This window comes from Orussus abietinus, unplaced genomic scaffold (genome assembly GCF_000612105.2).
Source record: "Orussus abietinus isolate OABI.00-Male unplaced genomic scaffold, Oabi_2.0 scaffold12, whole genome shotgun sequence".
Classification (NCBI taxonomy): Eukaryota; Metazoa; Arthropoda; class Insecta; order Hymenoptera; family Orussidae; genus Orussus; species Orussus abietinus.
In genome coordinates, this window is record NW_019395990.1 from 1,650,145 (window position 1) to 1,673,322 (window position 23,178).

A 23,178-nucleotide genomic window follows, 5' to 3' on the forward strand; every position below is an offset into this window, starting at 1 on the left:
ATTGCTCGTTACAAAACGTTAGCCACGGTTGCGTCACGGTCTCCACGGAGCTCTCAACAAGGTAGGATTACTTATACACTTGCAAATCCGTATTTATTCATCCTAAGCCACCTGAAATTTATCCGTGGCTTGGAGTTTTGAGCGTGCCGCCATGACCAATGTTGCCAACTTATTAGAATTCACGGGCTTGGAATTGGCAACACTGATCATGGCGTTCAAAGACCGGCTTCGGTCGTCAATCGTTGACAGGTCGGTTTATCGGGGGTCGAACTTTGCGCTGACGACTGTCGCCGATGGCGTCGACGTCAACAATCTCGACTATCACGACGTCGCTGTGGTTCGTCGTAATTACGGCCTTAGTTGCGACTCATCAGTACGGTCGCGTCCGTGGAGCGTGTGACATCGTAGAGCGCTACGCGGCATCTTGCGACTCGCGGCCATTGTCGGCGCCATCTTGTCAAAGTCCGATAAAAAAGATGGTGGCGGTGTCCACGTGCCGCGCCAAGGTCGCGGCCTTCAGGGCCGTGATATTGGGCGCCCCGGCTTCCGGGAAGGGAACCGTCTCCTCGAGAATCGTCGACAACTTCGGCGTCGTGCACATTTCCAGCGGAGACAAGTTACGCTTGCACGCGGCCAATAATACCGGTAGGTGCAGCCACCGCGTCCGTCCCGCCCGAGACGTCGGTCGGCTCGGTCTAGTATTTTTTCCAACTCTATGAAATTTCCCTTCTCGCGTCGCCTTGACGGACGCGATATGTATATCGCCGGGTGACGTTTGCATTTATAATTTCGCGAGTAGAGTGGTCACGTGGAGCATTTCCGGTCGGATTGCTGCGCCTTACGCTCGTGCCAAGTGTCTCTACTTTTAGGTTAGGTACTATTAATACTTTCGAGCGGCCCGGTATGTGCCGAAGGTTCATACGGGTTCATCGGCAATCGAATTGATTATTTCCATCGTGAGTTATCGAATTTAAATTTAGCGCGAATTTGTCCACCTTCTCCGTGATCGCAGCGCCACCCTTAGAACTATAGGGCGATCTCGCCAATTAGAATCTTCCGAATTTTTTCCTCTGGGCTCTCTCTCTCGCGGGTAATTTTCAAAACGATGTCACGTTCGAACGCCGTTGATAGATTGTTGATTTTTCTTTTTAAATCGGATGTCGGTGGGTATTTGGCTGGGAAAATCCGAGATTTTTCGACTTACCTCGGTTGGATCGGCGAGAGTCAAGAAGAATCGCGATTACGCAAGAAATTAGCGCAATCACGTAGAAGCGTGCTCGGAGCGAAGATCATGTACTGTAATTTATAAAATGGTGAGTTACAGCAGGCACTCGATAATACGTTCTAGGTCAGGAATATCAAATCCAGAGCAGCCTTGCGCTCGCTTCCATGTAATTTACATTGTACGATACTAATACCGCGGATTAATTGGATTGACCTAAGCGAAAAGCTATCGGAATCGTTAATTCGCGTCCTTGGGGCGTTTTGTCGAACGCGTCCGTTAGAAAATATTTATACATGCAATTTTGTTTTAGAACTTGGCAAGGAGGTGAAGAAACATCTCAACGAGGGCACTTTCGTTCCCGACGACACAATGATCTCATTGATCGGCAAGGAGATCGAATCGCTGGGAGAACGAAACTGGCTGCTGGATGGTGGGATTCTTCGAATCAAGCGTTTCTTCGTTTTCACAGTTCTACCTTTATCTATTATACAAATCGTTTGCAGGATTCCCGAGGACTTTGTCGCAGGCGGAGAAATTGCAGAAGTTGCATCCGGTCAGTCTGGTGCTGAACCTCGTGGTACCTCACTCGGCGATCCTGGAAAGAATTCAAAGCAGATGGGTACATCTGCCCAGTGGTAGGGTGTACAATATCGGGTTCAATGATCCAAAAGTACCGGTAGGAGAAGCTAAAAATTTTCCCTTGACTAAAAATTGGCTGGGAACATCGGGGCAGGCGTTATTTAAGAATATTTCCCCCAGGGAAAGGACGACGTCACCGGGGAGCCTCTGAGCCAGAGGGCGGACGACAAGCCGGAAATTGTGAAGAAACGACTGAAGGATTATGCGAGTAAAACGGAGCCCGTTATACGGTTTTACAGGGACCTCGGGGTCCTCCAGGACTTCGAGAGCAGCACTACCGACGAAATGTGGCCGAAAATTAAGGAATGCGTGGCGAAGTTTGTGCACAAGTGATTTGCAAGGAGGACTTCACGTAGAGTCGGCAGGTGCTGTTGTTCAGTCATTTTTTTTTTATCTATAGTGGGAACCAAAGGTACAACTTGCATTCTAAGTAATACGAAAGCGGCGAAGGGATCATTTTCGTCAGATTACAGATCGATGTCACGTAACGAAGTCTACCGGGTGAATTCCGATTTTGTAGCCTTTTATTATCCGAGGAATTTATCTTTGTATTTCGATGAGTTTTATCGCGAGGCGATTTTTTTTCTTTTCTTTTGTAGGATTTTTGCACCATGTGAGGTGTTAGTCAAGAATCGCGAGCAAGGTTTAATGATAATGGGATCGGTCGTCTCATGTTCAAGGGTTACAGTCCGATTCCATTATCAGTGAGTAGCTCCGATGAAATTAATATTGTGGATATGTAGATACATGTATATATAAGACGTTTGAGACTCGATGCAGGCGAATTTTACAGAGGCATGCAAATAATTGTTTAGTAACTACGTCAAGGGAATGACGTAATATCCTTGTAATTTATTATAATTTATAGAGTTAAGGAAAGTTACAGGTCGCCGCACAAACTGTTTATCTGGATCGTAGATAAACTCGATTTCGTACATAGCTCTCGTACAAAGAGTGGCCTAATTCGTCATGTATGAGATCGGCGAATTTAGTATAAAAGAAATACAGCTCAAACTTTAATTGTATTGAAATAATCATATAGCTGGGTCGAACGAGTTGTAGGGCGATTTTTCTAATTAATCGATATAGGCTTTATGAAGTTCGATATCGTGGAAACGGCAAACTTTTTAATTATGGAGCTGCGTACAGAGAACGATAAGAAATAGGAATTGCAAAAATCTTTTAACGCCGTGATTGTATTTTTTTTTTCTGTGCTGATTTAAGTATCCCTTGAAAGAATCAAATCATCGTTTATGTACTTCCCGGTATTTCTTAAGCGCACAAATTGAACACACAGGATATAACATTGTAAGAATCGCATTTTCCATTTACGAGGTTTCTGTGTATTGCATGATAACAAATCAAGAAACTTGTAATAATGTGTGATGTGAACGCGAATCATAAAATGTAACGCAAGGTTATATATAAGGAGAAGTTTTAGTACAATTTCTCACATTTCTTGTGTCTTCTGTAGTTCGTCTCCCACTGGCTAGGAAAATAAGATCCAAGGTTTTAATTTCAGCAGGAGGATGCCACTCCAGAATGGCCGTAAAAAATAAAACATAGTAGAACTACGTTTTATTAACAGTTTCATAAATTACATGTTTACTAAGGAAGATCATGAACGCTAGATGCGCAGCTACCGGGACTTACTAGTTCTCGGAAACGTTTACACGATTTTCCTTTTCGATTTCTTATCCGACTTGCAAACTAATCTTCTCGGGGAAAAAAAAAAACAATCGCCTAAACAAACTCATCTACGTATTCAATCCGTGTATAATGCAAATCATATGCAGTGAAAATTGATTCTTTCGGATGATCGGTCCTCTCGTATCTCTCTCTCTCTCTCTCTCTTAAATCCACCTTATCTTCGAGTTAGCTTAAATTGAACGCGTGTTAAAAAATAACGATCACGGAGGCGACCGATCGATAATAAATAAATAATTTACGAGTATAATAAGTACTTGTTGCTTCTACTATAAAACGCCGCAAGGTGGGGGGAATAAGATCTTTTGCAAACGAACGCGACTCCCACCGGCGAATTAGATTAATTTCACTATCAGTTTTTCGCAGAATTCAGTCTCCGCGTTATCGGTTTCTTTTTCTTGCCCTTCCAAATTCTTCGCGCCAATCGGTGCCCTTCTCTCTTTAGGCTCACACGAGGGACATAGGTGACATTAAACTGCGATAACGAAAGCACTCCGCGATTTCCTCCCATCGACTTCGTTGAGACTATCTTTCAACGGACACCTCGCGGCGCGCAAGGCGAAGACATCGATTCGCGATTTAGTCTCTTTTTTCCCTTTTCCTTTTTTAGTCTAGATATGATCTAGAAGTATGTAGCACTCGAGCGAATCGTTCGAACGATCGTTCGGATGACATTCCAGTCGCCGGGACAGCTAACGATAAGTAATAGCCGAAGGATCTTATATATAACGGCGCCGGAGAGACGCTCGTCGATCCTTTTAAGTACAATACGAGCGGCTCGATATATTACAAAGATATACCGTTTTTGTTTATCGTTCACAGAAGTTCGAACTCCTCGCACTCGTGGTGAGAATCGTCCGCGAGGATGTCCACCTCTTCGGACGGGCTCGACGGCATCGGAGAACCTTCCTCCGCCTCGACGCATTGGCGAATCGCGTCGCCGCTGCCGTTGCAGAATAGGAACAAGGGATAGTTGACGGTGTCATGTTGCGGCAAAATTAACTGAAACCGTTTACGAAGATTAAATCGCGACCTGGGATTCTCTTCCTACCACGAGGGTAAATACTAACCGGCTCGACTTTCTCGACGAAGCCATCGAAGGACTGTTTGTCCCGTAAGTAGAATCCAACGCAGCAGCTGGGATCCATTTTCGCGAGCAGCATCTTCCTCGGTGAGGTGCAGTGAAAACTGGTCAGGGAGAAATACTCGTTGGAAACGTCTACGGTCTCCTGGCAGTAGTGTGGGTCAAGGTGGATCAGCTTGTCCTCCTGGTACCCTATGAAGTAGAGCGAGTGCCGTGGTCGGCCTCCGATTATGCCGATGCAATCCTTGAGAGTCAATAAACCCGTCAGGCACCCGCTATAGCTGGAATTCAGCTTGTCGGCTCCGAGCCTCAGTGGTACGAGAAGTATCAACGACCGCCAGCTTCCGTCCGGTGCTTTACACGCAGCCTCGACGTCATCTAAATAAACTGAGGAATAATTTTTTTAATAACATTTTGTTTTAACGCACCTTTTTCGCCCAAGTTTTATTGAAATAGATTTTTTTCAGGCCAGTGGACTTGAAGTAACGACGTGTACCTGCGCAATCCTGAGCAACGTATACAGCCAGCTCTGAGAACTCTTTGTGACTAAGAGCAGCATCGTTGACAGCTTGTTTCAAGATGTGAGCAACCGATGCCGGTCCATACCAGTCCCCTGCACGCTTTCCAGAATCCTCCCCATGTTTTACAAGTGTATGAATCGAAAGAGGCGATCGAGAACCCGGTTGATCACCGAACCACCTTATGATCATTCGATGCTTCGCATCTTCGATGGACTTTTGATCAGGTTTCCATCTCCATTCTGTTAATTAAATATTTGTGTCATTGGAACAACTTTTAATTCAACGGTGAAAGTGATAAAATGAGAAAGAATATTTGCCTCTGCCCAGAATATGACAGACCAGTGCCTGCGCCATCATCATCTGTCCACTGCGCAACATGCAACCCCAACCACAATCTGTCGTATAGACCGATGTGGATGGACCCGTTAAAATTGGGAACTCTCGACGGTAGGTCAGCCACAGCCTGGAGATGAAGTCTGGCTTGAAACCATCGATTCCTTCTTCGAGGTTACCGGACGACACCTCCTGAGACGCGTTACCACCGGTCTCCATGTCGAGAACCCCAGCCTCGGAGGCTCGTTCCAGCGAGTCCTCCGATTTTTTCTGGTAACATAACCCAAGAAGCCAGACTGGGGATTCTTTTGAGAAGTTCGTCTTTATTTTCACGGTCCATCCTTGATGACAATAAAATTGAGATAGGTAATTAAAACGAAGAAGAAATATAGAAAGATAGTTATCTCCCACTTGTACTAAAAATCAAAGTGAAGGACCATATCGATACGAACCATATTTAACATTGTTCCACATTGACAAAAGCCTGGTTTTAACTTTGCCATCGACCTCCGCCAAGATACTGTGGTCATCGTACGTCGATTCATTTTCGGGGACTGCTGGGATCAATGGTTGCATACTCCCATGTTCAGGCTTGATCAGCCCATTAAACCAGCTACTACCTGTAAGTTATGAATTAATCTTATGATCCTTCACAGTGCTGTCAAGTTTATCTAATTTAAATAAAATGTGCAAATCTAATTTGTGCTTTGTTATCGCTCTATGTAAAATGCACACCAATTGACAGTGACAACAGCTAATAATAAGTATAATGTAATCTCTTCAAGAAGCATTTCAATTGCAATATTATCAGCTTCCTTGTCGTTATCGATGGAGTGCTCGCAAACGGTGAAGTTTAAATATGACCGATAAAACCATTCAGAGAAAAATTCAAGTGATATACGAGATTTTATGTCAGCAGTGTCAAGTAATCGTATCGATCTCTTTCTTTTTTGATCTTTTCAGTTTCCAAGGAACAAAGCCTGAGCGAGCCGTGCCTACCTAACCTCTCGCGCGAAGACTGCACCTGACCATTCATACCCAGGACGGTTAAATGCACTCCACAATTAATTTCTCCGTTGAGGGTGATCGAATCAAACTACATCTTCACTCAAATGACACTTGGTGAGTAGAGCGACGCGGAGATCTATCGAATTCTAAGCAACGAATCAATCTCCCTTGCGCTGTCAAATCGAAATCGCGTCACCATCTTTAGTTTCCGCCTACGCGCGGCCACAGCGTTCGACCTTCTCGCTTAATCACCATCCGTAGGTTGATGAGTCAAGGAAATTTCCGTGAATTTACCATTTTTTTATTGATCAAGAAATATTTTTTATTTCAAAGAAATTCATCACTCCAAAACCAATACTTCATGAGTAACCATACGCGGGAGTGACACAATTTCATACGGTTGTCACGTCGGAATTAGGACGCGCCGTTCGCGTCTCCCATTGGTCGAAAAGACGTTGCTTGGTCGGAGCCCGACCAATCGGAGCGACCGTAGGCACAAACGAGGCCCTGATTGGTTCAACGCTTTGCGCGCACGTAAAACGGTTCTTTTTTAAGGAATCGGTTAGAAAACCGACCAATCGGAACACCGTTCAACTGCAGTTGCACTCGGAGTGGTCTAGCATCGTTCGCGCGATACTTTAACCCCTTCTCAAGTAGCCGTATCTAATTTTTGGGATATTTTCCACCGAAATCAAGGAAAAGTTCTCCAAAATGGAAGGCATCTTTAAATCTACACATGACAGCATTGGCTGCTCCGATAATCCACCTTTGGAGGAATTATTTATATGGTCGTTATCAGGTATTCCCAGAAAATTATATTTCGATAGTTATGACCGTTTTCTCAAGTTTCTCGATGACTCGTGGCACGGCAGATCCCGAGTAATCAGTTGACCGACATAGCGTCACTTGCGTCGAGTGTTATAACGAGCGACAAAATTCGCGCAATTAAAATCTCAAGAAAAGCACGGCGGGTCTTTTCCTTCAGTTAACATTGGACAATAAAATTTGCGCAATTAGAGCTCGACCCGTAGCGGAGGGTGAAAAGATGGCGGCATCTCTTAATTTAGTCGTTTCGCGCCTCCCGAGCCCAGGGATTCATCCGAAGCGCCGAAACTCCGGGGGTGGCATAGAAGGGGCTCACCTCTCGTTTGTCTGTCCTTGTAGGCACTTCACACTTCAAGATGTCGCTCGCAGCCGCGCCACTTCAGAACTTCTTCCAGAGGAGATTTATTATGCAGCGCTTATGCGCGTACCTGTCGTGCCAAAATTGAATCCCTCGTGAGTATCTTGTACGTTTTTTTCCCCCGAGATTCCCCCCTTAGGGCGTAACTTAATTCGGCCAGAAAAAATCAAATTATCGTCCTATGAATCCGTGAGATTGCGTGGGATCGTAACGAGACGGAATCGCGGTGATAATTCACTAATCGTTCACTGTCCGAAAAATAGACGGCACTCCCTCCTTCCGCTTGCTTCCGGATAAGACGTCTCATTAAACGTCGGATGAAGTTACAAAGAACCAGTGATAGGGAGAATATAAAAGTCCCACAAGAAGCGGTGACTCGGCGGGACGCGACTTCTTGTCGGGAACCTTGGAAATGAGAAAAACGTCAAGGTACGAGGAGACGGCCGACTTCCGTTTGTTGGTGAAGGATGAAAAAGGAGTGGACAGTTCTTGTCCCGTTGGGTAAAAGTAGAGTCTATCGATCCTCCGAAGTAAAGGAAAAGCTCCGAAGGACGCGCGCTTTTTATTATCCGCTCGATTATCGGGCGATACAGTCGGACCTCGATATTTACCTAAAATGAGACCGCGAAGAAGGCAACGAGCGAGGCGACAGAAATTTCCGAGTACTATGAGATTTCTCGTTTCCCCGGGCTCTACCATAGAATTGAAAATTATCGACACCTCTAGAAGCGAAGGAGGTTCGCCTATAGACTCGACGCTTACGTTTTGGTTCCGAGATCCGGCGTTGAACGACATCCACCGTTAAATTAAATTTTCATTACCGGCGTCACGTCTCAAATAATGCATAGTACATTATACTCCGTACAGTCGGTGCAGTGTAACTCGACGTAGGTAATGGGGCTCACTTTTCGCTCCGCCCATGGTTTAACCTGGAGCCTGGGAAAAAATTACCGCAAGGGAGGAAAAGTTCATTATTTCGTCACGGCTATATGGAGTTTGTTACCCACGGTATATCCACTTACGCCGGTACGTCGAGGAAAAAGGGAGCGGTTAACGGAGATGAAATTCATACTTCATGAGGATAAGAATAAATTTTAAGGGGGTCGAATTTTCTAATTTTCTGTACGTTGTATTACAGGAATTGCAAGGAAAATGGACTGCGGCCGTTTCGCAAATTCGGACGGAAGGAAAGGAGCAATAAAACGAGGATGTTACAGCTGGCAAGGGCAAGAGAGAGGACGAGTGGTGCTCTTTCGGCCGCGGGGCGAGAGAAGGAGACGCCGAGTGGAAGACCGAAAACGGCGGAAAAGGGGTATATATCAATTTATAAAAATTGCGCCTTACAATCACCTTGACCCGTTGGGGGCACGGTTTGATTTACGACCGCTAAGGGTGAAACTAATGATCGGATAATGCGGTCTTTTTGTGCGGTTTGTAGAATCCGGGCGATAAACGTTTACGACCTGTTGTGAGGAGGTATCGAATGGGCGCGACGCGGGCGGTCCACGCCGGGGGTCGACCCGACGACAAGGGATGTAAAAAGTGCAAGGGGAAGATGCGACAAGATCGGAGCGAACGACTGGCGGTCCTGAAAAAAGATAACCCGAGGACTAAACATCTCGCGTGGAGGGAGAGTGGGTGGGTGCAAGGCGTCGCGACGACGGATGCAGCCCCTAGGCGGGAGAGAGACAGAAGGAGCGGCGGGCACACGGAGCACGCGCGCTCCCTCGCGCGAGGGGGATAGGATCCGCGATCGAGGGAGAGGTTCGGCGCGAGCTCGGGCCGGGGGCACGGGCAGTCGAGCAGCGACGGGTGTGCGGCCGTGTCAGGGTGCGTGCGCCGGACCTCGGCACCTGTCGGCACCCCCGGCGCGACTTGCCCCGCGGTTTTTCCCTGACCTTGGCGCGGCCCCCTGTCGCTAGGAGATCTCCGGCCGCGCGGCGCGCCATCTTGCTCTGGCCGCGCAGCGATCGATCGGTGGATCTCCAGGGGCCTCCCATTACCTGACCTAACCTAAAAAGTAGGAAGACGCATCGACCAGAATACCCGGAAGTCCGAGAGAGGGAAGTCCTTAAATGACCGATAGGCAGCTAGGAGGAGGGAAATCGAGACCCACGAACGGATCCGATCCAAGGAGGAGGACGACGAGAGTGGTTGGAAAGAGGGAAAAAGAAGGGAAAGAAAACGCGTCGGACGGGATACCTCGGAGGACGGAGAGAGGGAAATCTTTAAACGACCGGGAGAGGGCGATAGGAGGTTAGGAAGAGGGAAATCGAGCGATACCCCAGGGAAAGAGGAGAGCAGAACTCAGAGGGGCCGGTGCCTATCGATCTCTCGCCTCCTCGACGCGATAATATTTCGGCGCGAAGCGCACCCGTCCGGGGAAGGAGGAAAAAAAAATCGTTCGCGCCCGAAAGAGGAGAAAGTGGAGCGAGAGGGTGGAAAAGCGACGAAAATGAGGGTGACGACGGCGTTTCCCTCGGATTGGGGTCACCCGGCGAGGACCGAGAAAATCGAGAAGGGCTGGGGAGCCTCCCGGCCGGTCAATGGGCAGCTCCCGAGGGACCGAGTCCGAACACGTGCGGGGATTTGTTAGCGAACCGATTCTTCTGAACGTTGTCATTTAACCCCGCTCCTCTTCGTACCTGCGCGGTCAGGACATTTCTAGAAATCAGTTCGAAGTAACGCGTCCTCTGGTTTCTGACCCCCGGCCACTCCTGCGCCGTTCAGGTGCCCGGAAAGTGGGTCGGGATGCGTTGACACGGTTCAGTGAACTTGGATTCGTCTAATGCATGGCCGAATTTATTAAAAATGTATGTAAGGTGCCCGCGAGATTTAACGCGGCTTGTGTTCCTTAGACCCTGAAATTCCGGACCAGGAGAACGGTTAACTTAAACGCGGGTCCAAACGCTTCATCGAGGGTGGATTAGTGCCCGGTCTCTGGAGAGAGCGACCCTTAAACCCCGGAACAAATATATCGACGGAGATAAATCATCTGGACTGCTTCTGCGCCGAGGGATATCCAGCCGAAGGGACTCGATTGAACACCTGTGCGAATACATCGACGGGGCTAAATTGTTTTCACGGCTCGGAGCATGCGGTTCGCACCTGGACTTCTTGCCGCGTGCAAATGCCAAGAGAGCCGACTACCCCGTTATTTGGAAGAATAAATTAGCAGAAGTCCTAGAGTATAAAGGCCTCGTCAGCGCTCATCCGACGGTTGAAAGCCATTCATGCACATAACTAATTACACCCCGGGACGAGTGGGAGGCCCTAACGAGCCGAATTTGCCCAAGTTGATTCGAGCTGGTTCCTCGAGTGAATTTACGGCTGGGTTTTCAAACAAGCCCAACTTCTGTAATAATTCAGGGTAGATGTATTGTCTCCAAGTACGTTAGGGTGGTGCCGCGTCTAAATAATAATTTAGCCTGGACGTGTCCAAAGCGCCCGGGCGAGCATCAGGCTAGGCCGAAGGATTTATTATAACCAGGAGGAGGTTCCATAGCGGTTTAATGCGAATGGACCTGGAACCTCCCGACGAATATCCGATTAGCTCGCCCTCCCGGTGGATTAACCTCCAACCGGCAAGGATCACGAAAACGCGATAGAAGGGATACTCGGCCTGGAAACGGGAGCCTCGCGAGCGAACCCCCGAGAGCCTCATCTATTAATCATCGCCGAGAGAGGAAGTTCGAGGAATTCTCGGGGGTCTTTTTATTAAGCGAATACCCACCGCGGCCGCTAATTAACGCGGAAACGCGAGGAAACGTCTCTGGAAAGCGGTGCGTGCCGAGGGAACATTTTGGCGAACCGGAAGAAACGGAAGATCTCTGTGAGGTTGAAGCAAAAAAATCATCGCGATCTCGTCGACCGAAATTTTGGAGGAAGCCTCCAGTACTTTGTTGATAACGGCAAGGGAGAGTGCGAGGAACGTCAGTCGTTACCGGTTGACCGGAGCTTTATCGAAGGGCGACCGAATCGATGATCGGAAAACGTCGAACGCGCTCGTCGAAATTGCGCGCCGGTGCTCGTAAGTGCCGATAGAAACTGGAGCATAATGTAGCTGATAAGATAAGTGATGTAACTAGGAATTTAAGGCGGGCAAAGTCTTGCGTTCGACGGCGGACGCGGATGAAACAGCCAACCACCCTTGCTGGTGAATCCGTGTCGACGAGGTCCTAAACGCTCACCGAGGGGGCCATAAAAACTCCGAGGAGACTGCCGTCAACGGTTATCTCTGCGATTGGACGACGTTAAGTGGGACGAGTGGTCCTTACAGAAGTTATAATCTGTAACGGAGTGCACCTTACAATCGTCAATTGGCGTTAAACCGAGGCTACGAGTTGCGCCCACCAGCAGTCGGCGAGGCGCGCGTCGGGAGACCCTACGGACGTCAAAGAGCATCTCGTCAAGGGTTATCGCTACGACCGGACAATGTTAACCGCGACAAGTGGCCCTTCGCACGACACGTAGACCGAAGGAAGCAGCGGATACGGCCTGGAGGAAAAATTAACCGGAATTCGCAAGTTGCGCCCGTCAACGGCTGAGGAGGCGTGCATCGGACGGACTCTGCGGACCTCGAGGACCCTTCGTCGATCGCCCCGCGATCGGGAAAAGGAGTGGCCGATACACTTCGGGAACATCCTGCAAACGTCTGGACAGCCAGGTACAACGGTCGATCGAAAGTAAAAGCGATTTCGGAGCACGAGGCGGCGAGCGTGCCAGGGAGGAGCGCCATATTGATTTGTTTTCGTTGCACACCACCCTGAAGGCAGGTCGCGAATGTGTGCCAGGACTTCTCCGGAGGACCCTCGACCGATCTCTTGAACAGCAGGAAGTCGTCGAAGTCCTTGGCCAGGTCGTCGAAGGCTCGCGGTTAGATTCAGAGAACTTCGGATAATTGTTTTGCGCGAATACTCGGAGGTTCTCCTCCGAGGATCAACTCGGTAGGCAGGTCCTGGGCGCGGGAGAGATAGAGGGAGAGCGATTCCAGGGCGGATACCGCCTCGACGAGTCGCCGAGGACGTATCGATCTCGGACGTATCGACGCCGGCCGCCGTAGGGCGGCATGGAAATTCATTTCTACGCCGATCGATCTTTCCTGGGTGACTCGTGGCGAGAGGCAAGAAAGTTTGCACCGAGGTGCACGGTAATTCGGGTCTTAGAGTCTCTTATTCGGGTTGATTTTATTTTTTACGGAGCACGAGGTTCGCGCCAGTCGTGGGAACCCGTTGCCGCGCCGATCGATCTTCGACAGGTGATCGAATTAAAAGTTCTCGCGCCGCGCGATAAGAATCGCTGCACCGCCCCGATTAGGGGGGTACCCTCTTTAGAAATTCCAATCGCTAATTTATTTTCACGTCGAGTCGCACGCTGAGGGAATCGAGTCTCGAAATTGACAAATCGAGGGCGGCCCCATCTATAACGCCTCGATTCGCTCGTTATCGCCGCCCGGTGGGGCAGACCTAGGGGACGATTAAAAATGGCGATAATGCCGCCATTTGTCGCTCGCGCGCGCAATTATGCGCCATTACCCGTCCCCGCCCTGCACGTCACCTTGTTCCGGCTTAATTGGCCCGTCATTCTTCTGGAGGTTCATTGGTTATCACGCGTCGCGTAATTTAACGTCAATGAACACGTCGACGAGGCGTCTATAAAGAACGATCCGCACACGACCATACCTTGTCCGGGCACCGATGGAAATATTGTCTTCCTGGATTTTTAATAGGATATAAAAATGTACGAATGTCTCGGTATAATTCTAAGAAGACGTTATTCCCATCGGCGCATGGATACTCGATGGACAAAAATGTTAACGTCCTCGAACAGGGTGCGGCTTGAAGAATGAGACGCGTGGGGGGAAAAAAATCCCAGAGGCGTTTCGAATTTCCTCTAAGGGAGAGAGTTCTCACCGGAAGGTACGGACCCGAAAACGAAGAGGTCGGGGTTGAAGGGCCTCGAATTAGAACTCATTTGGCAAAGTGTTGCGCCGGCATCGAAGGGGGCAAAAAGAGAGAGGTCGAGCGCGAAGTGGCAGGCGGTGGAGGGTGAGGAAGGGAGCGAGAGGCATGCCACCCTTTGCCGGCAGCTGTAGCGAATTTTAGCGAATTGCAGAGAAGCGTAGCGACGCTGCAACCAGCCAGGACCAACTGCGAGATACCAGCCGGTCGGCTTATTTCTCCTCCGCCTCGGGGAGCGCAATCGCTGAAAAGCGAGGCGAAGGCGGATACGCGAGGCACGATCGCGGAAACGAATAATACCGAGCCCATCGTCTAGAAGGAAAGCGGGGCGTTTAATCTCGAGGAGGCGGAGCGGATATAAAGGGACGGGCGTCGAGACGCCGCGAATGGGAGACGCGCGATTGATTCGAAGCCGACTAAGAGATACCGAAATCCACGCGCGGTTCCGGAAGCTCGAAATTAATGGCGCGTCGGGTTATCGAGCCTTGGAATTTACGGACTTTGCGTATCGCCATTTGGCATATCTCGTACGTTCGACCTCTATTCGGTTACCAACGCCGGATTATTGTAATTAATTTTAAGGAACAACAAGGATAGATAAAATAATCCGAATTGCGTTTTCAGGTCCTCGAGATGGGAGTCGCAAGTCAGAGGAAACGAGGAAACTAGGCCTCGAGGGAGGATTCTGGAGGCTAGAGGTCCTTAGCGCCGTTTTTCCAGGTCGCTACTCAGGAGAAATAATACCTTCTTACTCGGTGACCTCGGCCAAGTCCTAATCGATAACGTATGCCGGTTGTTCCGCTCCCGGAGAGGTTTTTTCAAATCCGAGGAGATCAGCCACTCCGCCTCCGCAGCGGATTTCTTCGGGTAGAGCTCGCCAAGGACGGAAAATAAGGAAGGGCTCGGGGACTCGGGAAGGACGAGTTTAGGACGTGACGAGTGCACGATGAAGTCCAGGAGAAGCCGGCCACTAGGCCGGAACGATCCCCTGGGATCTTTGAGAAGGTAGATCCAGAGGAGAGCTTCCCTGGTCCAGGGAACAGGAACGACGGTGTCCCGGAGAAACCGAGATGAAGGATCTGGGGAACTCGCGAATGCCCGACTGGCGATGCGTTTAACGCGTGCCGGGGGCGTTCTACCCCATTAGGTGGGCCACTGGCCCGCCGAGGGCTACAACTTCCTGCGGGGAATTTCGGATTTCGAGGAAAGTCTGTAGAGAATTAACGGGAGTTCGCCGTGTAATCGAGAGGGTGTTGCTGGCCAAGCGTGTCCAGGCGAAAGTGACCATTAGCCCTCTAGAGCGGAGGAATTGAAATTGGAATTGGAATTGGACCCTGCACCGCAAAGGAAGGTCCAGTTCGACCCGATTTCGAGTTCGCTCGCGGAGACCGTTCATTGGGAACCAGGTCGCCGGACCCGTGATCGGAATCCCGAATCGGACCGACCCGGTCGGCGCCCGTTGATCTCGACGCCTCGGTCAGCCCGGTCCACCGTTGAAGATGAGACCGTTGGCCTCGTTGGCGGTGATCCTCGAGCTGCTGCTGCTGACGATCTCGCCAATAGACGAGGTTCGCTGCAGGATCCCTGCCGAGCGGGAGGCCGTGGTGATCCCGGGGGACATTGTTCTAGGAGGGCTGTTTCCGGTGCACGAGAAGGGGGGCTCCACTTGCGGGCCCAAGATCTACAACCGAGGAGTCCAGCGTCTGGAGGCGATGCTCTTCGCGGTCGACCAGATCAACCAGCAGCGTGAGATCCTTCCAGGGATCACCTTGGGGGTGCACATCTTGGACACCTGCAGCAGGGACACCTACGCGCTGAATCAGAGCCTCCACTTCGTTAGGGCCTCACGGTCCAACCTGGATATCAGCGTTCTGGAGTGCGCCGACCGGTCGACCCCCAGAGTGCGGAAATCCGCGAGCGCGGGTACTCTCTTCGGGGTGGTCGGCGGTTCCTACAGTTCCGTATCCCTTCAGGTGGCGAACCTGCTGAGGCTGTTCCACATTCCGCAGATATCCCCGGCCTCGACGGCCACCGCCCTCAGCGACAAGACCAGGTTCGACTACTTCGCCAGGACGGTTCCACCGGACACCTTCCAATCCATCGCCCTGGTGGACGTGGTAAAGAGCGCCAACTGGTCCTACGTGTCCACGGTCTACTCGGAGGGCTCCTACGGAGAGTACGGGATCGAGGTGTTCACCAGAGAGGCCACCGAGAGGAACGTGTGCATCGCCGCCGCGGAGAAGGTGCCCAGCGCCGCCGACGACCGCGTCTTCGACAACGTCATCCAGAGGCTGGGCAAGAAGCCGAACGCGAGGGCCGTTGTCCTCTTCACAAGGGCAGAGGACGCCAGAAGGATTCTGGAGGCGGCCAGAAGGTCCAACGTGTCCCAGCCCTTCCAGTGGATCGCCAGCGACGGCTGGGGCAGGCAGACCAAGCTCGTCGAGGGCCTCGAAGAGGAGGCCGAAGGGGCCATCACGGTTGAGCTCCAGTCGAAGAATATCCCAGAGTTCGACGAGTACATGGCCTCTCTCACTCCGGAGACGAATCGCAGGAACCCCTGGTTCGCCGAGTACTGGGAGGACGCGTTCGACTGCACCCTGAGGCAGAACGTCCCCCTGGTAACGAACCGCAGCCTCGCGGTCTGCTCCAACAAACTCAGGCTCGTCGCCGAGAAGGGATACGAGCAGGAGTCCAAGGTGCAGTTCGTCGTCGACGCCGTCTACGCTTTTGCCCTGGCCCTGCACAAACTTCGCAAGGATCTCTGCGGCAAGAGGGAGGGCTTATGCTCTGCCATGATCAACTACGACCGCGGTGCCTTCTACAGGAACTATCTGCTCAACGTCTCCTTCGTCGGTAGGGACCTCGCCTCGGTTTCGACTTTGCGTCCCCATCGACGGCTCGACTGCCCTGCGGAGGCAGGATGCCGATACGGACGATAATGGACGGCCTTTCGAAAACCTGGATGATCCTTCCCCGGTAATTCCCTGGAGCCTGGCATTGTCTACCGGGGCTGCGGCGCTTGATCGATCCGATTATTCGTTTGAGCGAGCGGGAGATAGTAGCCTGCCTTGGGATGATTAACGGCGTCGCCCCTTTGAGGATTCGCGAGCCCCGGCTCGCCTTTTAACGTAACGAGAAAGCCGACCGGATCGCGTTCCCGAGTTTTCCAATTTGCCGGCGAAATCGGCCGCCATCTTGGCTAGGCGCTGCCAATTTCTCGCGAGGAATTGCCCGGCTTCGGAATATCTCGCGAATTTCCGCGTCAAGATTCGGGGCTAATGGGCTTTGCGAGCCATTTCCGGATCGCTCCCGTTTTCGGGCAAGCGGGAGGCGGGCGATTTTTCGAGACGGCGAGGTCCACTTCCGAAAGCCGATTCGGAAGCGTTCCCTCGAGTCGAGCGGACGGAAAGTTGAATTATTCAGAGGAACGGAGCGGCGAGTAATTAAAGGTATCGATCCGGGAAGGGTGGAGGGACGAGGGAGTCGCACCTGGTCGGATCCGGCGACTCGTCCTGATCCTGGGACCGGCGATATGCCCCCCGCGAGGATATTCGATTCCGCCTACGTCGGTCCTGGCCGATCTCGGTCGTCCTTGCTCTTCCACGGGGTCGATCCCTTTATCGGAATCCGATAAACGTGCCAGGCTAAATCTATAAACGGAGAAATTTAATGCCCGAGGCGGGGATGCGGTCTCGCGGCCCCTCCCTGTATTTATCCTTAATCCGAGAAAATCACGTTCCGCTTTCGTGGCTCGTAGTTTGTCGGGCTACCTTCGAGTTTTTGCATTATTTAAAACGCTCCTCGGTTTGTATCGAGGCTCGTCCTTTTATCGGAATCCGATAAACGTGCCCGATTAAATATAATCCAATCGCGGCCAGCCCCGGGCTAGTTTAGAAATTTAACGTCGCAGGCCCGGCCGAAGTCGGACTTCTTGAATTTCCCCGGTCCTCGATGTCGGTCTATGGCTCTCCGCGTTTCCCGAGGAATTTATTTCTTTTCTTTCAACGAAAATTCCTCCCGGCGAAGGGCGCATTAAGTCTGCACGAAGCGGATGCGATGAACTATTCAGACGTTAGCATAAGTGCAGCCTCGGAAGGACGGTAAAGGACTTCCATCCTCGAGCGCTCTCGTTTCAGAAGTTCTTTATTGCCCGGACGGTTCCGGCCCTCGAGAGAATGGGAAACTGGATGAAAAACCGAGATCTCCCGAATGTCCGGCCTCCTTCCCAATTTCCATACCGCTTCTCCAGGATTCGAAACGTCCTTTGCGCGGTTCCTTGCAAGTACTTTTAAGGCGTATCGATCCTCGTTCTCTTTATCCCTTTCAGACTTTGCCGGCAGCGAGGTGAAGTTCGACGAGCACGGGGACGGGCTGCCCCGCTACGAGATCCTGAATTTCAGGAAGACCAACAGCGGCACCAACGGCTATCACTATCGGGCAAGTAGATTTAACGAAATTAAATGGACGTCTTCGAGGCCTCTATCTAATCCGACCTCGCGTTCTCATTGTAATTCCAGGTGGTGGGCAAGTGGTACAACTATCTTAACATGGAGCCGGAGGAGCTCGTTTGGAGCCGGGGCACGAAGGACATCCCCATCTCGGCGTGCTCGCTGCCCTGCAAGTCGGGCATGATAAAGAAGCAACAGGGCGACACCTGTTGCTGGGTCTGCGACCGGTGCGAGGAATACGAGTACGTCTTCGACGAGATGACCTGTCGAGACTGCGGGCCCGGGTACTGGCCCCATCCCGACAAGAGGGGTTGCTACGCCTTGCCGATAAAGCACGTACGATGGAGCAGCGCTTTCGCGATAGCTCCGGCAGTCATAGCCTGTCTGGGGATCTGCGCCACCCTGGGGGTGGCGGGCCTGCTCTTCAGCCATAGGGACACCCCGGTCGTTCGGGCCTCCGGCAGGGAGTTGACCATCATCCTTCTCGCGGGGGTGCTCCTGTGCTACCTGAACACCTTTCTTCTTCTGGCCTCTCCCACCACCCTGGTCTGCGTGATGCAGAGGTTCGGAGTCGGGGTAGGATTCAGCGCCGTCTACGGGGCTCTTCTGACCAAGACCAACCGCATCGCCCGGATCTTCGATTCCGCGTCCAGGTCCGCCGTCAGGCCCAGGTACATCAGCCCGACTTCTCAGGTCTGCATCGCCGCTGCCCTGGTCGCGTGCCAGGTGAGTCGGAGGAGGTCGGACCTCGATTCCTTGATTTATGGAGGTTTACATTTTTTTTCCCTATCTGGAACAGGTGGTGCTGACCCTGGTGTGGATGATCGTGGAACCGCCGGGCACCAGACTCTATTTTCCCGACCGCACCGAGGTCATCCTCAAGTGCAACATTCAGGACATGAGCCTGCTCTTCTCGCAGCTGTACAACGCCACGCTGATCCTCCTGTCGACGATCTACGCCGTCAAGACCAGGAGGATCCCGGAGAACTTTAACGAGAGCAAGTTCATCGGGTTCACCATGTACACGACCTGCATTATCTGGCTGGGCTTCGTGCCGATCTACTTCGGCACGGGGAACTCCCACGAGACGCAGATCACCACGCTCTGCGTGGCCATTAGTCTCAGCGCTTCCGTCACTCTGATCTGCCTTTACTCGCCCAAGGTCTATATCATCGTCTTCCAGCCGGATAAGAACATCAGAGGTAAGGTAAGGATCGGAGGCAGCACCTTCAAGAAGCAAGCCAGCAGCGTCGGGGCGTCCGTCTCCAGGTGTAAGTAACACGATATCGGAGAGGTTTACTCCATTGGCGAAATTCTATGAGATCTCGTCGTCCTTCCAGATCCGGGATGCGAGCTGACCAACGACGGCATGCGAGGGAGCGAAAACGTACCCCTGCAAGGTGCCCTGATCGTCGCCGTTCAAACCTCCGTGGGTATCAGTGAAATATCGACGGACTCGAACGCTTTAAACAAAGGTGACTCCGAGGAGGTGGCGCAATTGTAAGTTTCCAAGAGGCCGTTCGATTGCAAATGGCAGGCGATTATGCGTATAAAATTAAGTCGCGCCATCGGCGCTCTCGTGATAAGGACTTCGGAACCCGCGTCTCATCGTGTATATAATTCGGGAGGATCTTAAAAAATATACAGATCTCGGAAATATCAAGGAGAACCGTTTAGCCGTAAGCGCACGAAGTAATAGATATGTATTGTTGCAAATCTGGTGGTTGGCGGTGTCGCGAGTTTTTATGGACGTTGATCAGTGGAGGTGGAGGCGGATGGTTAAAGCGTGGGGTAGTTTACCATGTTGAAGCTGTTTTGAGATTTATAACCATCGGTGTCTCGATGTGCATGTATATAAAGAGTGTGTCGTTCGGGTGTCTCTTTTCCAGAGTGTGAAAACAATTAACGATCGTTATTAGAGAGTGACGCGGTAAGGGTTAACCAAGTGCTGTGATTTCGTTTCCTTCGGAGGTCGTCCGCGACGCACCGCTCCACGTATATATTTATTCTATCGACTTGCCGACGATGCTCGCTTATCATTTGCCGTCGTAGCACGTGACATAAGGTAACCGTTGCAATTGTTAAGCAATAATCGAGCCGGCCCACGGGGCGTTTCGTACTTTTTCAGTTTAGCGATTCTTCTTAAATCTCTGACGCATTTTTTTGCGTTTCCGGTGAGCCAACGCGAAACGCTGCGTATCTTTAATTTCCGAGCAGGTACTTGGAAACGAGATATCCTTTGATTGATCGATGAGAAGCTTCTTTACCTCTACAATCGAGGGATGATTTAACGATTTCTTGAGGAGAGCCGTCAAAGTACACAGAACATGGCCATAAAATGTATCTCTATAGTAAGAGCGGTATTATCGATATTCACCCGGCGAAAACGTAGATTAAATCGATTATTTATCGAAGCTCAGGAGTCATCTGTACGTGGTCGACAGGTACGGTAGAATGTCGTAGTCGGTAGCGATGAATAAACTCGTTAATAAGTTATTGTCCCACTCCTGTAAAATTGTACAATTTGGCGACCAACGGTTGGTTGGTTGCGTCAACTCAATAAATCGGACGGTACTTATCAAGTGTCTCACGGAGTAACTTACCTTGGATTTTACATCGAGCAACCAAGTGATGGCTGGATACTCTACGAGGTCACATCCTGAAGAAACGAGAGAAGAAGCTGACAACACTGGACATTTTGTTAATATTCTTTTAAACGTGCTCAAAAATTTATGTACTTGCGATACCTGAGGTATAATGGACTGTATTTTACAGCTTATTATACATCAGGTACCGCAAGTACATAAGTTCTCGAGCCCGTTTTTTACGTTACGTTTACCTTACCACCACCAGGCTGCTCCATGTACACGAATAAGCTATTCGTGAACGCCAGTGTACTATCGGCGCTCGCGTCTTATCAGAGGCAGCTCGTCCCGTTTCGTAATTACGGATTTCAAGACAGTCGTACCGTGGCTCCATTCGTGAATAAACATGCCCTGGCATCGAACCGATCACGATATGGAACTCACTGTTTAATACATGAAGAAGACGACCGAACGACGGCATTGTTCTCGCGGGTCTCGCCGGACGCGATCGGCGCGATTTTGGCCGCTTTTCCCGTTGCAGTAATATTTTTATTCTTTTTTCTACTTATAAATCCGACCTCGAAAATGGCTTCCGTCTTGGGACCGTCCGTGGTCGTGCTACTGGTAATGAGCTATAACAGAGTATTACGACAAACCTAGATTAAGTGTTTACGACCGATAGAGTGTCACCGGAATGTCGGAAATCGAGTCTAGGTGTGTGGGAGATCTCCCGTGAAATTGATTAATAATGTCGAGAGACCCTTTTTATTTAAACGTCGAGGCTCGTTCAGAACTTAGAACCGAAATTCCCGGTAGATCCCCCGCACTACCCGTGGCCCGTTCCTTTGATTTCTTTGAATAGAAAAAGAGTTGAAACGTTCGCAGAGTAGGAGCGTCCGCGGGAGTAATCGACGATTCCTTTTTGCGAGTCTTCCGCGATACGGAGTCGTCGTCCCCTTCAAGCTGACGGACATCGGCGAAGGAATTCGCGAGGTCACTGTCAAGGAATGGTAAGGAATATTCAATAAAAGAGGTCGAGATAGCCCGAGAGTCTAATTTCCGATTTTTTGTCTCCGGCCAGGTTCGTCAAGCCGGGAGACAGAATCGTCCAATTCGATAACGTCTGCGAGGTGCAGAGCGACAAAGCCTCGGTGACGATAACGAGTCGTTACGACGGTCTGGTAAAAAAGTTGCATTACGAAATAAACGACGTGGCCTTGGTCGGTAAACCGCTCGTGGACATCGAGGTGGAGAACGAGACGTCCGAGACCGAAGCTAAGGATGCGGAATTCGAAAGTAAATCGAAAGCAGCGGACAGAGTCGCTGGGGATGAAATCCTCAAAGGCGAGGATCAAGGAGAGAAGGTGCTGACGACTCCTGCCGTACGGCGACTGGCCATGGAAAATAAAATTAATTTGAAGGAAATCCCGGCCACCGGGAGGAACGGAAGGGTCATGAAAGAGGACGTTCTCGCGTTCATTCGAAGGGAGGCCAGGAGAGAGGAGAAAGAGGGTCCGGAAAAACCAGGGAGATTCAAGGAAGGCGAAGTTCGACCTCTCAAGGGGTACGCCAAGCACATGTGGAAGACGATGACCCGATCGGTTGTAAGTACATTGCATGATAATTCACTTCCCTCGGTCGATGCTCCTTGACGAGAGCTCGAGATATCCTCGCGTTTCAGACTATTCCGCACTTCGTGTACAGCGACGAGTGCAGGGTATCGGAGCTGCTGGAGTTCCGGAACCGGGTGAAAGATGTCCTGAAGGAGCGAGGCGTGACCCTGACTCTGATGCCCTTCTTCGTGAAAGCAGTTTCCAAGGCCCTGGAAGAGTTTCCTCAGCTGAACGCTTGGCTGGAGGAGGAGTCGCAGGCGACGAGGGTCTTCGAGGGACACGACATCGGCGTGGCCATCGACACCCCGGAAGGGCTGGTCGTGCCAAGCATCAAGGACGTCGGCGGATTGACCATCGTCCAGATCGCCGAAGAGATGAACCGGCTGCAAGCCCTTGGGAAGAATGCCTCCTTCTCCGTGGACGACCTGCGGACCGGCACGTTCACGATCTCCAACATCGGAGCGGTAAGGAACCGCGACGAGGTCTCCGTGGTCCTGAAACAAATGAGACGATTTTTCGCCTAATGAAAAATATTTCCTGGACAGATCGGAGGCACTTACATGAAGCCGGTGATCCTGTCGCCACAGATCGCGATCGGGGCGATTGGGAAAATCGAGAGGGTGCCAAAATTCAATGCCGAAGACAAGGTCGTTCCTTGCCATTGTATGAGAGTGAGTTGGGCAGCCGATCACCGGGTCGTCGACGGGGCGACCATGGCGCGGTTCTCCAACCTCTGGAAACGTTACGTCGAGAACCCCGCCGAGCTGGTCCTAGGACTCTGAGCGGATGCCCAGGGGAGTAGGTACTACAATGTGGAAGATTACCGAAAGAAAGTAGGAAATAAAGCAAGGAAAACGGGACGCACGGTGCAA

General features: G+C 51.0%; 4 protein-coding genes across 8 annotated transcripts; 3 read left to right on the forward strand and 1 right to left on the reverse strand.

The window, feature by feature from the left end:
- Positions 1 to 89: 89 nt before the first annotated feature.
- LOC105698752 (GTP:AMP phosphotransferase AK3, mitochondrial) lies at positions 90 to 3,322 on the forward strand. Its single transcript, XM_012423272.2, has 4 exons — positions 90 to 645; positions 1,536 to 1,655; positions 1,729 to 1,901; positions 1,985 to 3,322. The coding sequence occupies exons 1-4, from the start codon at positions 294 to 296 to the stop codon at positions 2,195 to 2,197; spliced, it is 858 nt and encodes a 285-aa protein (XP_012278695.1). The 5' UTR covers positions 90 to 293; the 3' UTR covers positions 2,198 to 3,322.
- A 257-nt stretch (positions 3,323 to 3,579) lies between these two features.
- On the reverse strand, positions 3,580 to 21,014 carry LOC105698746 (cysteine protease ATG4D). Of its 4 annotated transcripts, XM_012423262.2 has the most exons (7): positions 20,953 to 21,014; positions 20,712 to 20,767; positions 5,962 to 6,129; positions 5,494 to 5,850; positions 5,152 to 5,415; positions 4,642 to 5,042; positions 4,388 to 4,573 (listed from the first exon to the last, which is right to left on the reverse strand). In XM_012423262.2, exons 3-7 carry the CDS (start codon positions 6,083 to 6,085, stop codon positions 4,388 to 4,390), a joined length of 1,332 nt encoding a protein of 443 aa, XP_012278685.1. In that variant the 5' UTR covers positions 6,086 to 6,129; positions 20,712 to 20,767; positions 20,953 to 21,014. The 4 variants fall into 4 exon arrangements, with proteins under 4 accessions (XP_012278683.1, XP_012278685.1, XP_012278684.1 ...); XM_012423260.2 differs by lacking the exons at positions 20,712 to 20,767; positions 20,953 to 21,014 and adding an exon at positions 6,509 to 6,872 and having other exon boundaries at positions 3,580 to 4,573; XM_012423261.2 differs by lacking the exon at positions 20,953 to 21,014 and having other exon boundaries at positions 20,712 to 20,799.
- LOC105698753 (metabotropic glutamate receptor) lies at positions 6,043 to 20,684 on the forward strand. Its single transcript, XM_023434031.1, has 10 exons — positions 6,043 to 6,131; positions 6,473 to 6,631; positions 7,214 to 7,316; positions 7,682 to 7,795; positions 8,839 to 9,012; positions 14,285 to 16,513; positions 17,988 to 18,097; positions 18,178 to 18,834; positions 18,908 to 19,379; positions 19,449 to 20,684. Exons 6-10 carry the CDS (start codon positions 15,160 to 15,162, stop codon positions 19,610 to 19,612), a joined length of 2,757 nt encoding a protein of 918 aa, XP_023289799.1. The 5' UTR covers positions 6,043 to 6,131; positions 6,473 to 6,631; positions 7,214 to 7,316; positions 7,682 to 7,795; positions 8,839 to 9,012; positions 14,285 to 15,159; the 3' UTR covers positions 19,613 to 20,684.
- Positions 20,961 to 23,166, forward strand: LOC105698744 (lipoamide acyltransferase component of branched-chain alpha-keto acid dehydrogenase complex, mitochondrial). 2 transcript variants are annotated; one of them, XM_012423252.1, is made up of 5 exons: positions 20,961 to 21,233; positions 21,579 to 21,703; positions 21,775 to 22,297; positions 22,375 to 22,770; positions 22,852 to 23,166. In XM_012423252.1, exons 1-5 carry the CDS (start codon positions 20,970 to 20,972, stop codon positions 23,086 to 23,088), a joined length of 1,545 nt encoding a protein of 514 aa, XP_012278675.1. In that variant the 5' UTR covers positions 20,961 to 20,969; the 3' UTR covers positions 23,089 to 23,166. The 2 variants fall into 2 exon arrangements, with proteins under 2 accessions (XP_012278675.1, XP_012278674.1); XM_012423251.2 differs by having other exon boundaries at positions 20,978 to 21,317.
- Positions 23,167 to 23,178: the final 12 nt, after the last annotated feature.

Excerpts from the sequence above, each read along its gene's own strand:
- LOC105698752 (XM_012423272.2), top strand. The coding sequence starts at position 294 with ATGGCGTCGACGTCAACAATCTCGACTATCACGACGTCGCTGTGGTTC. Across the intron at positions 646-1,535 it reads GCACGCGGCCAATAATACCG|AACTTGGCAAGGAGGTGAAG; the intron begins GTAGGTGCAGCC and ends ATTTTGTTTTAG. Across the intron at positions 1,902-1,984 it reads TCAATGATCCAAAAGTACCG|GGAAAGGACGACGTCACCGG; the intron begins GTAGGAGAAGCT and ends TATTTCCCCCAG.
- LOC105698753 (XM_023434031.1), top strand. The coding sequence starts at position 15,160 with ATGAGACCGTTGGCCTCGTTGGCGGTGATCCTCGAGCTGCTGCTGCTG. Across the intron at positions 18,098-18,177 it reads CCAACGGCTATCACTATCGG|GTGGTGGGCAAGTGGTACAA; the intron begins GCAAGTAGATTT and ends TTGTAATTCCAG. Across the intron at positions 18,835-18,907 it reads CTGCCCTGGTCGCGTGCCAG|GTGGTGCTGACCCTGGTGTG; the intron begins GTGAGTCGGAGG and ends TATCTGGAACAG.
- LOC105698746 (XM_012423260.2), bottom strand. The coding sequence starts at position 6,545 with ATGAATGGTCAGGTGCAGTCTTCGCGCGAGAGGTTAG. Across the intron at positions 5,851-5,961 it reads GTGGAACAATGTTAAATATG|GATGGACCGTGAAAATAAAG; the intron begins GTTCGTATCGAT and ends ATTGTCATCAAG. Across the intron at positions 5,043-5,151 it reads CGTTGCTCAGGATTGCGCAG|TTTATTTAGATGACGTCGAG; the intron begins GTACACGTCGTT and ends ATTATTCCTCAG.
- LOC105698744 (XM_012423252.1), top strand. The coding sequence starts at position 20,970 with ATGTACACGAATAAGCTATTCGTGAACGCCAGTGTACTATCGGCGCTC. Across the intron at positions 21,234-21,578 it reads TGGCCGCTTTTCCCGTTGCA|AGTAGGAGCGTCCGCGGGAG; the intron begins GTAATATTTTTA and ends AAACGTTCGCAG. Across the intron at positions 21,704-21,774 it reads GAGGTCACTGTCAAGGAATG|GTTCGTCAAGCCGGGAGACA; the intron begins GTAAGGAATATT and ends GTCTCCGGCCAG.